The sequence below is a fragment of the Calidris pugnax genome, unplaced genomic scaffold (assembly GCF_001431845.1).
Source record: "Calidris pugnax isolate Ruff unplaced genomic scaffold, ASM143184v1 scaffold277, whole genome shotgun sequence".
Classification (NCBI taxonomy): domain Eukaryota; kingdom Metazoa; phylum Chordata; class Aves; order Charadriiformes; family Scolopacidae; genus Calidris; species Calidris pugnax.
In genome coordinates, this window is record NW_015091023.1 from 77,079 (window position 1) to 94,840 (window position 17,762).

At 40.2% G+C, this 17,762-nt stretch overlaps 1 protein-coding gene across 1 annotated transcript in view; it reads left to right on the top strand.

Annotated features, from left to right (window-relative positions):
• The window catches only part of SLC9A2 (solute carrier family 9, subfamily A (NHE2, cation proton antiporter 2), member 2), a 36,547-nt gene extending 20,231 nt beyond the window's left edge, over positions 1-16,316 (top strand). Inside the window, exons 6-14 of the mRNA XM_014955832.1 lie at positions 1,388-1,605; positions 2,945-3,147; positions 4,922-5,011; positions 6,319-6,389; positions 7,853-8,014; positions 8,596-8,692; positions 9,591-9,722; positions 11,623-11,713; positions 13,798-16,316. Coding sequence (XP_014811318.1) covers positions 1,388-1,605; positions 2,945-3,147; positions 4,922-5,011; positions 6,319-6,389; positions 7,853-8,014; positions 8,596-8,692; positions 9,591-9,722; positions 11,623-11,713; positions 13,798-14,168 — 1,435 coding nt within the window. The 3' untranslated portion in view covers positions 14,169-16,316. The remainder of the gene's footprint in view (positions 1-1,387; positions 1,606-2,944; positions 3,148-4,921; positions 5,012-6,318; positions 6,390-7,852; positions 8,015-8,595; positions 8,693-9,590; positions 9,723-11,622; positions 11,714-13,797) is intronic.
• The last annotated feature ends 1,446 nt before the right edge of the window (positions 16,317-17,762 follow it).

Genomic DNA, 17,762 nt, shown 5'->3' on the forward strand with positions numbered 1-17,762 from the left:
ATTCCCCAGTCTGGGCCACTGTAAGATCAAAACAAGGAGGGCAGCTGTGAAGAGAATTGTCAGTCTGTCTGTACAGGCAAAAATGCAGGACCTCTGTTGTCCCAACCACATGCTCAAACTAGAAACATTACCTAAACCACTGAGTGTTGCAGGGAGGGAGCTTGCATGTTCCTGAAATCTGCATCTTTTCTCCTCTGGTGGATGCCACATTTCCATGATGAGCTCTGCTTCCCAGATAGCATGCTGCTCGTGGGCCACAGAGGATCTTTCTGTTCAAGACCATGGTGAAATCAGCTGACAGTGAGGAGAGAGATGACAGTTATGTCAGTACTAACTGCAGATGGGGGTCTGGGATAGTTTTCAAGCTTTCCTTCTTAGTCTTGGAGTTTGCCTAGGGCTGGTGCACTGTAACTGTGCACTGGCCATTTTATTCTGTGCTGTTTAGATCTGCCTCTATCACAAAGTGTAGGTGGACAAAAATGCAGGATGAAGGCCACGTTAGGTGCACGGTTCTGCTAGCAAACCCTCTCCACCTGTATTTGTAAGCAACTACCTGCCCCCATCGGACTGCCTCTGTCCCATATCAGACCCTCTGTCCTGGGTTTTATTCACCCTGATGCGCCCGCAGGAGTTGTGCTGCTTGACAGAGGTCAACAAAATACACTGTGCCCTCTCCCAGTGTCCATGTGTCCCTCCTAGATTTGTCCCTCTGGAGTAATGCTGCCTAGTTACTTTGGGGATGTGTATGTTTTGATGTTTCAAACTACGTTTTAGATCTTGGCCATTGTCCTTCAAGCAGGCCATGCTGACACCATGTAAAAAAGGGAAAGTGGAAGAATAAAATAATAATAATGGAGTTGTGGAGGATGACAAATTGTCTGTTGCCTTGCTGCTTACTTTGCCTGCAAAGAGGAGCTGGCTACTGTCACCACCATTGAGGAGGGGTCCAGTTTGGTGGGACAACTGCTGGTGGGAAGGTGGTGAAGTCCTGCCCCAGGTTATTCAGTTGCCATCCTGTCCAATGTCCCTCAGCAGCAATAGAAGCAGCAATCCCTGTTTGCCAGGGCTTCTCCTGGCTCTCCTCAGCTGTGTCTTTTTCAAAACACAGGGTCTGAGTGACCCCTCCACAGATCACATGGATTTAGTATGTAGCGCAACTCTCCATATACTAATGTCTTCTCAAAAAACTCCCCAATGTGGGAAAAAAAAATAATCTCTTGCCCCAAACTGCAGGTTTACTAAGTCTATAAATTTGAGACTGGTTATGGAATAAGTTATGCTTTGTGTTTAAAGAGGACTATGGAAAAGTGAATAATACTATGTAGAAATGAGAGAGGCTAAAAAAAAAATCTAGCCAGTGAGATACAGGATAATGTTTGCCTTTCAGGATTACAGCTTGTGCCATGACCATGAATAAATACGTGGAGGAAAATGTTTCCCAAAAATCCTATACGACAATAAAGTATTTCATGAAGATGCTGAGCAGTGTCAGTGAGACCTTAATCTTCATCTTCATGGGAGTGTCTACAGTTGGGAAGAACCATGAGTGGAACTGGGCCTTTGTTAGCTTCACCCTCCTTTTCTGTTTAATCTGGAGGGCGCTGGGTAAGCAAGTCTCAGACTACCTGTCACTGTTCTTTGCAAGCGAAACTTTTTACCTCTCCTCAAGCAGATAATGCCAGAATTTAGTCAGAGTCCCATCAGGTTGTAGAATGGTTTTCTGACTTGTGAGGTGTCCTAGATCTCAGAGTCAGCTTCCACCTTCCCCGATAATGCAACCCAGAAAACAGTCTGGTCCTAATCCTGCCCATCTAAAGTCAGAGGCAGTCTGCTTGGTAATCAGAGTACATGTATTTAAGTAAATATCTATTTACAAATAAACAAATTTTGCTTAAGAGAATTAGCAGTTGTACAACTGTAAAACAGACTGTGGGAGTTGTTTTATTTATGTATACTATCTTCGGGATTTTCCCAGTCATTGAAGTAAATAGCATCAAACCAGGAAATGCTGTAGTTGAAGTGTTGTTCAAGTATATATTGTGAAGATAAAAAATCCTATAAGAAACTACTTGACCCCACCTGAATTTGCAGTACTCGATCTTTTTCTTTTACCTTGAGACTTGAATGCAGGTGATGCTCGTAAATCTTAGAGTTTCCTATGTAATGATTCGGTCCCTCTGGGCACAGAGGTGGCTCATGCTCTGCTCTGTCTCTGCACCCCAACTTCCAGCTCCCACGTCTCCATCAAGTGCATAACTAGATTATTGTCCCTCCTGCACCTAACCCCCCACAATCAATACCTCATGTTGAAAAGCAGCTAAGCAGTTTGACAGCCCCCCAACTCCTGCTGCCCCCCAGCTTGTCCCCTTCACCTGCCTTTATACCTTTTATTCCAGTCTGCCACATCCCTGGTGCCCTTCCCTTTGGTGCACCTGCGTGCACTGGCATCTTCTCCCACCATCCCCAGTCCTGCATCCTTCCTGTCTGTGCAAGTAAAATTAAGTGAGTGAATTGGAGTTTGCAGAATTCAAAGCACACACTGATGGCAGTGACAAGCCACAGTGTTTGAAACCACCTCAAATCCCATTAAAAATAATGAGGAGGTTTGGCGTATACTGACACAGAGAATTATTGCTGTTCTAGAGGTGCAGAGTCTAGCAGATAGCTGTCTTCTGGAGATCAATTAGCTGCTTCAGGTCCTAAATCCAGCTGACCTGAGGTGGTTAGCTCACTAAATATGTTTAAAATGATGCTTCTTAGGCATTTTAAATTTTTCTTCCATGATGTTTTCAAGCTGCTAGATAACATTTAATTTCTTCAATTATATATAGATAAGAAGCAAATAAAAGTGTTTAAAACAAGTACTAGCATTGTGGGGGATTTTTGTGTGATTTAATTTCTCTTTTTTCCCCTCCTCCCTGTATTTCTGTTTTTTTTCCTTCAGGTGTTTTTGTTCTGACTCAGATCATTAATGTGTTCCGGACAATTCCTCTCACTTTTAAGGACCAATTTATTATTGCCTATGGAGGCCTCCGAGGAGCTATTTGCTTCTCACTTGTATTTCTGCTTCCTCCTGCTGTGTTTCCCAGGAAGAAATTGTTCATCACTGCTGTTATCGTGGTGATATTCTTTACCGTTTTCATTCAGGTAATGCCTTTCCTCTTCTGGACTTCTTTCTCAGACAGGTTGTAAATATGCAGTGGGTAGAAAAACAAATGTCCTAACTTACTGGAAGGAACATACTTGAAGGCACTCACCATGGTCATAGTTTAAAAAAAAACTGCTATGCAGACTGCAGACAGGTAGCAGAAGTATGCCAGATATTAAGTACTTATGCTAACATATAAGTAGTATTAAGCATTTAAGACCTAGTGGGCTTGGAGTACAGATAAAAGATAATCTGGGTACAGCCCCAGCACTAATTCCTTTGTTAGAATATTTAAAGTTATGCGTTTACTGAGGAGTTCGGTGTTGTCTGTAGTGCACAGGTGACAGGGAGATGGAGTATCATGTAGAAAAAAGAGAATGTCTGAGGGCCAAAATGATGGAAACGGAATGAAATTTACAGTGATAAGTGCAAACATATTCTTGCTAGGACTTTTTTACTGGGAATTTCTCTTACGAAATGGGAATCTTTCATTTGGGAAAAAATAGAAAGGGACAGAGACACGGGTGTACTAGTTCATAATGGAGTAGAGTTTAAGCCACCAATGCAGTGGGAACAGAAGAAAGGCAAATCTGATCTTAAGACATACTGTGACGGGTATTTCCATCAGATAATAGTGGCCTGTCCTGGAGTGATCATGGGACTGGTAAGCCTGTTGTGTGAAAGGAGACCAGGGTGCCTTAGCAAAACGAAGGAGAAGAGGGAATATAATTACTGTTTATATGAGGGAGTGAACGCCAGAGAAGGAGGAGCACTGTTTAAACTAAAAAGGCAAATGTTGGCACAAGAACAAAGTGGTACAGAGTGGCCATGATGCAATCAAGAAGCACCTTTCTAATTACTAGAACAATGAGGTTCAGGATGAGTGTTCCAGTATGAGCAATGGGGCAAAGAAACCTAACTACTTTTAAGATAAAGCATTTACAAAAAGAAATATGTGACCTTGTCTGGGATAGTAGGGACTGGCTTCAACACCGTGAGAGATTCATTTGTCTCTCCTGTGCCAGTGCGCCTATGCAAATAAACAAATTATGTCAATTCCTCCACAAATAATTGTTCAAAACCATTATGTCATTCTGGGATAGCCAAAACTTTTTGTTCTTTCTCAGAGAATAGTCAGGCAAGGACACATATTTACAAAAAGTCTTAGTGTCACAGTCCTGAACAGCAATTTTATTGCTACTGTTGACACATCTTTGAGCACCTGTTTTGGAAGCAATCACTTAAAAGAAGACTTTTCTATGTTTGCTTTGAAATGATAGCAGGTCTGTTTATTAATTCAGAAAACAAGTGAGAGTTCTTCTAATACATAACAGAACTGAAAAAAAGTTTAAATATATTGTGGAGGGGGTAATTGTATTCCTGGTGGGGTTTGACAGGCTGCCTCTCTCAGACCTCTTAGCTCCAGAGAGCCCCTTCCTTCTGCTGCATTAGTGGAGTCTGTGCTGACTAGGGCTTCATAGCTAAGTGCAACACCTGTGAATCAGAAGAGAGAATTCACTATTATAAGTATTGTGTCAGGCTGGATTTTGGGGTTAGGAAGGTGAAAGGGTATCCAGAGCTAAAAAGGTACCCACAGCCTTTTTCAATGCTCTGACAGAGGTGGAAAAGAGCAAAAGGCTGTGTTTTTTCTTCATGTTTATGGAAAAAAATCTGAGAACTATGTGGTTTTTTGTTTGTTTTGTTTTTTGTTTTTTTATCTGAGAACTATGTGGTTTTTTGTTTGTTTTGTTTTTTGTTTTTTTTTCTTCACAGGGAATAACAATTCGTCCACTGGTGGAGTTTCTTGATGTCAAAAGGTCAAATAAAAAGCAGCCTGCTGTCAGTGAAGAAATTTATAACAGGGTATGCTGCAGCTTCGGTGTTACAGATGAAACCCTCATACAGATGAAATTGCTAGTGGCTTTCAGTAAGACAAGGATTCAGCACACAGTATTACAGAGAGACATACACTCTTTTAGACTTCTTTTTGATAGCTACTATAAACACAACAATTGTAAAGCTTATATTTAACCTTTGGCAATTATCAAAATTATTGTTACTTATCATTATATTGGAAACTTCTTATTGTTTGTCTCTTGACGTAAATTAACTTTCCGTGGTTTGTCTCACGTATAAGATACATGTTATTTTATAACTTGGTTACATTAGGAAAGCTTTGGCAATTTAAATACATTACATTGCATTTGAGTTAGTCTAATTAAACAAACGCAAACTCCTCCTAAACACGCTCTTAAACTTTCTTAATTCTCACATCATCAGCCTCTTTATGGATTTGTATTTGGTGCGTGTATGTCTCCAATTATTAGCCAGGTATATTCTTGAACGTATTTCTCCTTGCTGCATACCTGTGGCAGGTGATTTGAAATTCTAAAACTTTGGAATAATGAGGACCACATTCAACAAAGAAGTCAATCTAGGCATCTAAATGTCTGTCCTTTTAGAGCATGTCTTTTGGACGTATCTACCATGATTTCCCCCTGAATTTGAGAGACCCCTACTATGGTACTTGAATTAAGAGTGAAGGAGCTACCTCTGGGGATCAAGTGAGACCTTAGCTGAGCTGATTCACTCTTTTGTAATTGATAACAAACTGGAGGAAGAGTGTGTTTCTAAATTAGGTGCTTTGGACGCTTTGAGGTGAGTCTAGACCACAATCCCCTAAAACAGGAGTTAGGACCTGGTGCTGGATATCTTGCTCTGTCCTGTGCATCCCAAGGGGACAATGCTGACATGGGGAGCTGCTGCCCACTTGGGCTTTCTCCTCTGCAAAGTCATACCTGGTTCACTGTCAGCCCTGGGGAAGTCCCTGAAGAAGTCCCAGGCATAGCTCTAAGTGATTAGGAAAATTAGAAATTAAAATATGGGGAAAAAAATTTACCTACAGATTCAAACAGGAGCTGAACAATACTGACCTTGAGGAAGTTAGCAACTAACTTTTGTCCTCTGGGGGCTGTGAGCTAAGGGAACTCCAGGGGAACCAACAGAATCTGGCTATGATTTTGATTAGACTGCATTTTCTTAAACTGAAGCATTGTCCTGAATTCTGACTAGCTTTTTCTTTTTTGAAGTAAGTTAGAAATTAATGATATCTAAGGGCCAGCCAAATGATGTCTATGAGTTTATGTAACGAGCCAACATTTCTTCTTTAGTTCTTTGACCACGTGAAGACAGGAATTGAAGATGTGTGTGGACACTGGGGTCACAACTTTTGGAGAGATAAGTAAGAATGTAATTTAAAACTTTTTTTATACAGGAGAGGCTAAATGGGCTCAGCAGCAACAAACGAAGACTGTTGGGCATCAGGTTTCATTTTCAGCATTTTAATCTTGAAAGCGGGTGGTTGTTTTTAGAATGTGTGGGTTACAAAGGGAAAGCAGCAAAACAATGTCTTTTTACCAAACCACAAGCAAGTAGAACAAAATCTCCAGCTGGGAAGAAAGGCAGCCCTCTGATCCCAGGGTAAAGTACGGTACCTTCAGAGGGTGTGCGTCCTCTCCCTGTTTTTGATTGTTTCAGAGCATTTCCTGTATGTTTGATGAGTCTTTTACCCCATCCGGCTTTCCTCCTGCAAATTGCATGTCTCTGCCATGTTAAGTGAGGGGTTAGTTCCCTATCTGATGGGAAACATACAAAAACTTTGAGACTTTCTCTAGGAAGATCGAGGCGCTAGCTGGCATGATGTGCATGAGAGATAGTAATGGCAGGCAGCTCCACAGTTCTTGATGGCATTATTTAAGACTTAGTGTCAGTTAAGGAGATTACCACTGGCAATACCTGAATAATTCACGTTTTCAGTTTAGGCGCTGAATCATCATCATCACTGGTTTGGATCTAACTCCCTTTTCTTATAAGCACATTCTTTTACAACCAAATCCTTTAGACCGAAAGCATGGGCATTGCTCACCCACCTTTTAGTCACTGCTCCAACAGGAATTTAAGTGTTTTCTGCAAAGAGGAACAGCACCAGCAGGAAGGGCTGAGAAGAGCCCTCTCCAAATGACTTGAGGGCAACACAGCGAGGACACTTTTGTGACAGATGCATGACAGATGCTGTTCAACTTTCCTTTACTCAGCCTGGTTCCCCTCCGGTCTCTGTGATATCTTTAATTAACAGATTACAGAGCAAAGGAGGGTCCCACCTCTTCATGACCTGCAGACCCAAATTAAAGAATAATTTCAGAATGGCCGAAGGGCAAAATATTTTCTGACAAAAAAAATCACCCCAGCTGTAATCAATATTTTTTCAGTAAGCATCCAAGAGAATTGCAGTTGCTTTAGAGGAAGGGACACCTTCCAGAGTTCTACAAGAGCAGGCTAAAATTTCAAAGAAAAAGCAGTCAGTGCAAATTTAAACCCTGTATTTGTTATTACAGTAAATATTTAATGTTCTTTTTGTCTCGATGAAAATAGGGAATTAAAAATAATATTGTCTAATAACACAGAATACATAAAAGTTGTTGCTAGGGAGACTGTTCATTAACATATTAACAAAAACACAGGTTAAGACTATCTGAAGCAAAGATGAACTTGACCCTTTTTTAGGTGAAGTTTAGGTTGTTAATATGAGTAGACACACTCCCAGAGAATTAACTCCTTCACAATTGCATTAACTACAGTATATTGGCTTTCCTTAACTATGCACCATAAAAATTAACTGGTTGGGTTGGTTTGCCTCACGTACAGGTTTAAAAAGTTTGACAACAAATACCTGCGAAGACTTCTAATCCGGGAGAACCAGCCCAAATCCAGCATTGTTTCTTTATACAAGAAGCTGGAAATCAAACATGCCATTGAGATGGCAGAGAGTGGAATGATAAGCAAGGTCCCATCGTCGGTGTCTCTCAGGTAGGCAGGTGATGCCAGCACAGCCAAGCGTTTTGGCCGTGTGGCATAATTTATTTCACAGCTCGGTCTGTAGGCAGATAATCACTTTGACTTAGGACACTTTGTGTCCAAATGTCACCTGAACAGTAAGCAGATATGAAACAGGAGCGTTTTGCCTACAGCTCACACACAAAGCCCTCCGTGAGCTGTGCTCATCCGGAGCGTGTAGTTTTACAGGGGCAGCTGCTCACGGGAGCATTGATTTGCCATGTAGAGCGGAGCTGGATTGGAACCAGTGCCTGCCCTTCTGCTGTGAATAGCAACAGGGGAAGCCTGAGGGGCATTTTGAAAAGCACCTTAATCAAATTTACAATTTGATGTAATTTTTATCACATTCTGGAGAATGAGTTTTGAGCCTTGCCACTGGCTCAAATGAAATCAAGATTTGATTCCTACGTGTTACGTTTTCACCCGTTCCTTAGTTGTTTTGAAATGTTGTTTCCAACTCTAACAAAGGAAATGTAATTCCCAATCATAAAACTAAAAACATTCTTCCTCTCTCTCTCTTTCCTATATTTTCCTTTTTTTTTATCCTGCCACAGTGATTATCATGAAGGAAAGATAAAGCCACTTTCTCCCACTGAAATGGAAAACATGCGGGAAATATTAACAAAGAATCTCTACCAAATACGACATCGAGTAAGGATGAATTTTTGCATACTTAAATAGCCCACTACTCTTTGACTATACTGATTACCTTCATAATGTACCTGCAGGCTAGTGACTGTCTGCTGTACCACGGCATAATTATTAATGCTGATATTTACTTCTCTTGCCTATGAATCCATGTCCTGTCATATGTACAGCCACATACCCATGCTCTTTTATGTAAATAGCTTACTTAATCTTATGCTATGGGTCAAGAACAATGTTTTTGTTCTGTTATTATCTACAATATATTTACAATATCCTTAAAAAGGATCATAGGTGCAAATTCAACCCAAGATTGTCCCACTTATATCAGTATTTTGGTCACTTCATGATATGAGATTAGATTTCCCATTTGCCTCCAGTTGTGAAGTTGTTTGTATTAAGAACAGAGGTGATGAGCTGGAAAAACAGTGAAATAAAAGCAAAAGGACGTTTCACATTTTCCCCCCTGTGGCTAAGTAGTTTGAACGTCTGAGTCCTTGGAAAACATTCAAAAGTGGAGCAAGCTTCAGCTTGCTGGAGGTAAAAATGACTTCCCCGTAGGTGACTCGTCTTACCGCTTTCAAATGTGCGTCCTCTGTTGACATATTGACTGAGCTAGGACAATGTGGGGGTAAACACTGTATTAAGCCAGCTATTACAATTTATCTTTCATTATAAATATCAGCAGGTTAAAATAAAAATAAAGAAGCAGGTGCCGGTGAGGCAGATGACTAAAAAAATGCTGGCATAATTACTGTTTTTGTTTTTCAATATGATTTTGTTCGCAAGGATTTATGATGCTTATTAGAACATTAAAGCAAAAAGGCTGTTTTGCACTGCACATAGAGTTCAACACGTTTGACATAGAGTTTTTCAGAATGTAACCACTGCTTTTGTATTTCAGACAATGTCATATAACCGACATAGCCTGGCTGCAGATGCAAACGAAAAGCAGGCCAAAGAAATTCTGATCCGTCGCCGGCACAGCCTTAGGGAGAGCCTGAGGAAAACAAACAGCTTGTCAAGAGAGAGACCGGTACTGGCACTTTAGTTGTTTTACAGGAAACAGTTATTTGTAGCTAAATCTCCTGCAGAAAAGTCTTCTGAAATGCAAAAAAAATATAAAATCCTGTATTTGGAAGACAATCACACATCTAATGTGACACTTACGTCTTGGATTGCTCACATGGGCCCCTTAATTTGTTTTGACCCCTTCAGCTAAGCTTCAGTCTTGTAGAATATGACATGGGAGTGGGATCTGCTGCCATAATTTTATCTCAGAGAAGCTGAACAGGCTCTGTACGCAGTGTACTTCTAAGGGATGGAGAGTATTCTTTAACAGTATTTTGATAAAGTGTGGATGATCAAGGTCAAAAATTACTTTGAGACAGGTAGACTGCTTACAGTATGCTCCAAAATATGTAAAAGAGGAGAACTTTTGGTGGAGTCAGTCAGGGTGAGTCATTTGAAAAATGTTGTGAGCTTTTTAGTACTCATAAAATGTAGTCAGGACTTCAGGTTTTGACACAGAATAGGAAAGCCTCCTCTGCCTACAAGAAATGACATGGCATGATGACATTTGGCTCCCTGAGGCAATCTTGCAATACCTCCATTGTAAACTTCAGACCATTTTTGAACAGAATGCACTGATTCAGCAGGGAAGCTGATCCCCCAAATCATCTTCCCATTTTAGGTACTGAGGAAACTACCCATCCTGTAAATACATAATTTCATGTTACAGGAATACTTAGTGACTGCTACCTTCATTGATACAGTTGTCCTTCAGCAACTGAGGCTGGAATGATGTCTCCAATAAGTGCCATTTCTCATTTGTGATCATTACTGAGGTTACTGTGGCTTTAATTGTGACAATAAGTCTGTTCCTGATGATTTTTGCCCTCTCAACCGGAGTTACATATATTGTCTTTGTCATACAAAAAAATGACATACTAGGTGGAATAATGAAGAGACTGAGCGGGATTGAGACATTTTGGGGGCAGGGAGAGAAACAGGGTGTCTGACAGATTTCTAAAATGCACAAGCTGTAATTTTAAAAATAATTATCCTTGGATAATTCTACCACAGAAGGAAGCATAGTGGTCCTGAGCAGCACGATAATATCCAAAGAGGAAAAATGTCTCATGGAAAATAGTTTTCCTTTCAGGTTCCCTTTGAGTGTGCAGCAATGAATGGTACAAGCAGGGGAGAGCTGGTAGACTGTAAAGGTTTTAAAAAATCTTTGTAACAAATGTAAGAAAGGATGCCTTTGAGAAATTTTTGAATTTTTTTTTAAAAACAACCTTTCCTGGAAAGTGCCTCTTATGTTCTAGGAAACATGTGGTGTGCTCTGCACCCAGGGACTTTAGAGCTTAATCCTGGGAAAACAAGGATTTTATGCCCTGAATTGGTAAATGATCACGCTGCTGCCTAACTTCCCCATCAACTTCAGTGTGACTAGTCAACTGTATTAAGTCATTTATATGTATAAAGCGCTTGCAGGATCAGAATACAGATTAGTTCGTGTGCTCATGCTTCAGTCACAACTGCAGCTGACTAATAAAAAGATCCAAACTTGAGCTGCGTGAGGTGATGCCGTGCTTGCAGCATTTGCCTTCCTTAGGAAAACCTGTACAGGTAAGGGTGAGGCTAGAGAGCATACATTTATTAACTTTGATCTCAGAGGGCATACCACTAAGCTTTGTTTTGATTAAACTCCTTGAGGTTACTCAGTCTTTCCCTTAGTTAGAACAGTCCTCAAACAGCAACTGGTGTTAACTTGAGTGTGTAGTAAAAGATCACGTATTAGCTAATCCCAAACTACTTTCCAGCCCTTTAGCTACATAAACCCGTTCAAACCTTAGTCATGTATCTTAACATACGTTGTGCAGGTACTTCAGTCTGCAGTAACTTAATATTTCTTATATTTCTTTGCATAGGCTGCTGCAAATACAAAAAGATTCCTTTCACTTCCTAAAAACACTAAACTCCCAGAGAAGCTACGAGTGAGAAATAAAACATCTTCCAGAGGTAATGATAAATTTTCTGCTTTTTCTTATTGTGCTGCAGTCATTTTCCCTATGTAGAAGGCAAGTTTTTCCAGGGATGACATGGAGGTCAGCATGTTAATTTTCAAATAAATATTACATATTTTATGCTCACATGCTTTCATTCTGGTGTTAATACCCTCCTAGCATGTTTCTAGGTGTTGGATATTTAGCAGAGGTCTTAGACCATTAAAAGCAATGGGTCCTAAAGCAAGTATTTGAGTGTAGAGAAATGCCCCAGCAAGCGGAGTCTTGTGGGGCTTTCTCAGTTCAAATGCTGTAGTAGCAGTGTCCTCCCAGCACATCTCCTCACATGAGCAAGCAGCAGCAGCCTGAAACACTTCTGCACCAGAAACACTGCCGTGGTGGCTCATTCTCCTTGTCTTTATTCCATCATGTCCAGATCTCCTTCTTGGATTATGAGCCTATTTGGTTTCTTTTCTCACTAGGGTCAGGGTAGAGGACACTGCTCTAAGAATCAAACCAGAGAGGAGAATGAGGATTTGAGGTCTGGTTTATAGTTCTCATGTAGAACTTCTCAAAATGCTGTGGTTTACAGCCAAAATGTTGTTGGTTTTTTTCCTGCCTAAACTTACAAATGTTTCATGTTGGTGTTCTTGAATTCTAATAGAAAAATAAAAAAGCTGGAGGGAGAAAAACCTCTGATGTGAAAACTTTGCTCAATTCTATGAATTATTTTTAATTATTACTGGTGGCATTGCTGTGCTTATACCATGCTCAGGAGCATTCCCTTTCATGGCAAGCAACCATCAAGATCACTTGCTGGGAATATTAAATCTCTTCACAATCACTAAAATGTCTTGCTTCCCACCCCAATTATTTTCCCGCTCTTCCAAATTAATTTAGCAATTGACCATATTTTTTGTCTGTTGGTAATTACATCTTTACTCTCCTGAATGCAGGATTCCTTTTATTCTGTAGTTATGTCTGCAGAGGTCACCTACTGTCACCTAGAATTAAAGAGGAAATGTGCCTCCAGATTATTCAATTGTCAAAAAATATATTATTTGACATATTTAGGGGGGTAAAAAAGCCTGCAAACACAGTCTGATGAAGACCTTCCTTGATATATAATTATCTGGGTGAATGGATAATTATGTGTTGATATATTTTGTTGACCCCTTCATCACCTTTTTATAAGAAGTAACATGTAGGCAACTAATGGAAGTTGTTCTTATGACAGTTGCGCAATACACAATTATTTGCTTTGATATATTTAAAATATCATATCTGACTTAAGTCTAAGAACAAATCTGAGGCATCCATTGTTAAAATGACTATCAAATGACTGAAGTGTGCAAGTTTTGATGAAGGTGTTAGTTAATTTAAAATAATTCTGCATATACATATGCACATGTATACATCCAGAATGTTTCCAGCTTGGTTTACCTTAGAGCAAACGTTTAAGAGTACTCCCTGAATGAATATGACAACTTTCCCTTGGCCATTTTCTGCCTTGTTGTGAGGGGGTGAAGGAGTCGGCAGCACTTTAAACCTGTGAGATTTGCCCTGTGGATTTTCTTTGATATCTTACATTCAGGCGTATTAATGTTGGGGTGTTTGCTCCCATCTGTATATTGACCTTGGGAGATCCTTTGTTCGGTGGAGTACTGATGCTCCTTTTCCAAAGCCAGGTTACTAGAGCCCCTGTACATATTGTGCTCTGGAAATGCCTGTCAGATAAGATTTCATGGGATGTGAGGGTGAGAAACCTCGTTTCTGTATCCTGCTTGATTGTAAGTGACCCCATAGTCAGATTTTTCCATATCCAGAGGCAGAACTGGGGAAATGTCAACTCAAACAAGGGGGCCAGTCAGTGATTAAGGAGCAGCTGACTGGGGGCTTTCAAAAAACCACTGTTTTGAGGGGCAGGATGTTTGTAGTGCAAATCTATTCTCTGTCCTGGCAGAGCTAAGTGTCTATTACTTGATCTAATCAGAAAGCAGTGAAACACAGGGAAACTTTCTTCTGTGCCTGCTAGTGCTCAGTGTGCTGTAACAGTAATATTCTGCACCTTAAAATTTTAATTTTGTTTTCAATTAACAGTGGGTGACAGCAGCGACTCCGAGCTGGATGCTTCTACCACAGTGCTCAACCTAAGACCCAGAGCAGGGAAAATCTTGAGAGACCAGAGACTGAGACAGCAGAGGCCACCACCTGAGTTTAGGGTGGAGTGGAAGAACGAAGTTGACGGGAGCCAGGACAGACAAGGAGAGCAGCAGGAGCTGAGCACCTTGCCTCAGCCATCCATCGGGTTCAGGCAGCCACTGCTGACGAGACCAAGATTTGGCACTTTGAGCAGGGAAGATTTGACTGCAGACCACGGGTTGCCAAGACCTGTGCCACCACCACGGTTGGTTAGGCAGGCATCACAAGGGGAAAGGCAGAGAAATAAGCCTGAGAACCAGCCGTACTGATCATAGCAAAAAGAGAACTATTGGTAATAAACCATGGACATATCGAATTAAGATTCTGAGCTATCTGATCAGACTATGGGATCATTTGAAAAAAAAACAAACAACCAAGCCTCAATGTGGATTTAACCACTTCCATTTGAGTGAAGTCAATGCCATTAACTAAGTGAAAGGAATACTGGAACAATTGCAAAGCTGAAGACATGAAAAAGATATCTCTTTTATAAATAACTTATGGCAATGCTGTAATTACATTATTTCCACTATTAAGATAGGATGGAAATGTGCCTTATCACATCATCTCTTTTGGAACCAAGTCATGCAGGTTCAATACCCAGTTATCCATTGAAAATCATTGTTGAAAGTCCAGTGAGGACTTAAAAAATGGTTTCTTAAAAGAATTCTGTATAATTTCAGATTTTATTTATAATCAAATACTTGTTTTAACTAGAGCTTTAATATGAGTAACACTGAAAATTGCACAATGCACCTATCATACAGACTTTGTAAGAAGAATAAAGATATTCCTGAAGCCCAGTTTGTTCGAAGAGCTGTGATGCAGAAAAAGAGGAAGAGAAGGAACAAGCTGTAGGAGCAGAATTGCAAATACAGTTTCTGGAGAGGAGTTGCAACAGAGACAAGACCTGAATAGCTTGAATTTTTATTTTCTGAATATTTGGCAATATGTAACCTTTGAAAGGTACGGAAAATCGCCAAAGGCAATCTGAATCACCTTGACTTTCAGTAATGTCAACAAGAGTTGAGAGCACTTAGCAGGACACCAGAAGCCCTAAAAAGAGACTGCAAGTGGCTAAATAATGTTCTTATTCAAAATTGCTTTTTGCACCTTAGTTTCTCAGTTGCAATGCAAACACAGCAGTAGAATAGTTGCAGAGTGCTGCACATAGACAAAGCGAGCAGTCTCCTGTTTGAGTCAGGGACCACTGAGACTCAAGAAAGCTCGTTCAGTCATGCTTGTGACCCTGGTCAACTTGTTTTACTTTGTTTCCTCATCTGTAAAAGGGGAAAGATAATCTTTTCTTTGTCTGAGCTATGCACTCCAAGGAACAGAAATGTTCTGTCTAATTTGTTTGTACAGAAAAGGAGCACAGCGGAGTCCTGGAATAAGTTGAAGTCACTGTGCACCTTAATAACACCCACAAGAAACATGGACTTCTTCATCCCAGCGTTAATGGCTGCCATTTGAGTGCATATGGGTAGGGAGGGTACATTAAAATAAATGATACTTAACTGTAGCTCTCAGGAATTTGCACTTTCTGTCCCACTTAATCTGCCTTAAGTTTTGAGCTTGCTTTAGCACAGATACACATTTCAGCACAATGCAGAAATAATTTTCAGTCTACTTGTTACAAGATTGATAACTTTCATTGAAGAATGTACACTGTGAAATCATAACTTTTCTTTTTCGTTAGCACATTTCTAAATCTGTGGGCAATAAGATTCATTTTTTTTTATTTAAGCTTGTTTTGAAAGAACTATTAAAAATCAGAATTTCCTTTTAAAATCACAGGGTAGATTTCTTTCAAAGGTTCACGGGTGGGGTTGACAAATTATTTTTATAAATGGGAATTAATACTTTCCTCCTTCTAACAGCTTTTCCAAAATATTTATTTCATTTATGTGTTTGAAATGTCAAGCTTCCCCAAACTCTTTTGTTGTCACAGGTCTTTTAGTCTTTTACCTCTGCTCCAGCTATGGAAGTTTCTGCTCCCTGTCAAATGCAAAGTCTAAGCTGCAGGGGGATGGCTATGTGAACCCTAGAAATCTCAGGCAACAGTTGATGGCTGTTCTCAACAAATGATTTTTGTGAAAGGCAATACTTAGCTATTCTTTAATGATCATCTCCTGTTTGGAAATAAAACTAGGTTCAAGCTCAAACACAGCCAGCAAGCTTTAAAAACAAATTTTAATTTTTCTTTCAACAGGAAAATATGTTTCATAAGTAAAACTGTCAGCGAGTACTCTGTTACTGCACTATCAGGATCATGTTTGAATAAGAAAGCAGCCTTGAGTTTGGATTTCAGTTTTGAAATCACATCCTCCTTGCGGATCAGACTGTTTAGATTAGGTGTTTTATATCTGAAATCTGACCAATAAATAAATAAATAAATGTGAAATGTTGAATATCAACATTTAGTTTACTCCCTGTGGAGATTTCTCTTCCATGTGCTGGTAATGACCAAGAAATTGGCTTGTATATGGGGGAAGCTGCCTGTTTTTTCCAAATGGTTGTAATTTTTTATGGCACAATTTCAAATAATGAATGCGGGTTTCAGAAACCTGACTGCTCTGCTGGTTGTCCATTAGTACAGTGCATGCTCAGATCATTGGTACTTAAAGTGGGTGCCCCATGGCACAAGCACATCAAATGGGAGGTTGTTTTTATGAAATATGGTCTTAAGCCCTTGGTGTTTCAAAACATGCTAGCATGCTGTTACCTTCCCAAAGCACTTTGAGATCCGTGGAAGACAACCATCAAGGCAGATCTCCGGCATGGTTACACTGTGAAGCAGAATCATGAGACTCCTGTAACTCTGTCTCCATGTAAGTGCTCTCTCCCTTACCCACTCCACCTCCTCCCACCCTTTCCAGGCTCTTTTTTGCTACTGCTGGGTCAAACCTTCAACACTTCTGAGAACTATCCTCATTGTTATGTTCCATAACAGTGACAGCAGCAGGTGACACAGGCTGTGTCTCAGGTGGCTCTTCTCATTCAACTCTTGCTCTGGTTTTGGTCTGGCGTTTGCCTCTTCCTATCTTTTCTCTTTATTTTCCTGCAAAGGTAAAATAAAAGTTCAATAGCACTTTTTGATCTTTCTAAAGGGCCCGTCTAACTTTACGTTGCAGAGGAGACTTTTCCTTTATGTAGCATCAAAGAGAGTTTGTCTGCTGGAGAATGAAATGCCCAATAAATCTGTCCTCGAGCACCATCTGATGGGCAAAGTCATGTATTGACCGGGGACGTGTTTTTCACTTTTTCAGGAAACAACATCTTCAGCAGTAGTGACTGGGAAACTCGCCAAATCCACATGCAGATTTTTTGTTTCCAAATGGAGTCCCCAGTACACTCTATAGTATTGATATTTTACTGCCTTGGTGAGGAAGCACAATGCCCAGTTGTCCAGATTTAGGGACAGTAGGAAAATATCTATGATACGCTGATTTAGGGTTTTCTGAGAATTTCTTTTCCGCTTCAGCTACTGAGAGGCCTATAAATTGAAAGTAAATAGAATAAGAAAGTAGACATAGCAAGTGCTAGAGAGTAGATAGGCATCCAGTTACCTGTTTTAAGCAGATATTTGAAAGAGAAAATGAGAATAATTTGCTGTAAGAGGCAACATTTCAAGGGCTGCCCTACTTGCTACTAAAGTAAAATATGAGCTCCACTGAAACCACAGGCGTTCAGCAAAAGAAAACCATGCTGCATAACAATTTAGAAACTTAAGAATATCCTTCTCCACTGAAGCCACATAGAAATCACACGGAGAAACAAAGTTAAAAATTTGGCCAAAATAACATGCATGCTGTCATGAAGAATATCTGGGAGCAAACATACTGCACCTTGCCTGGGATTTT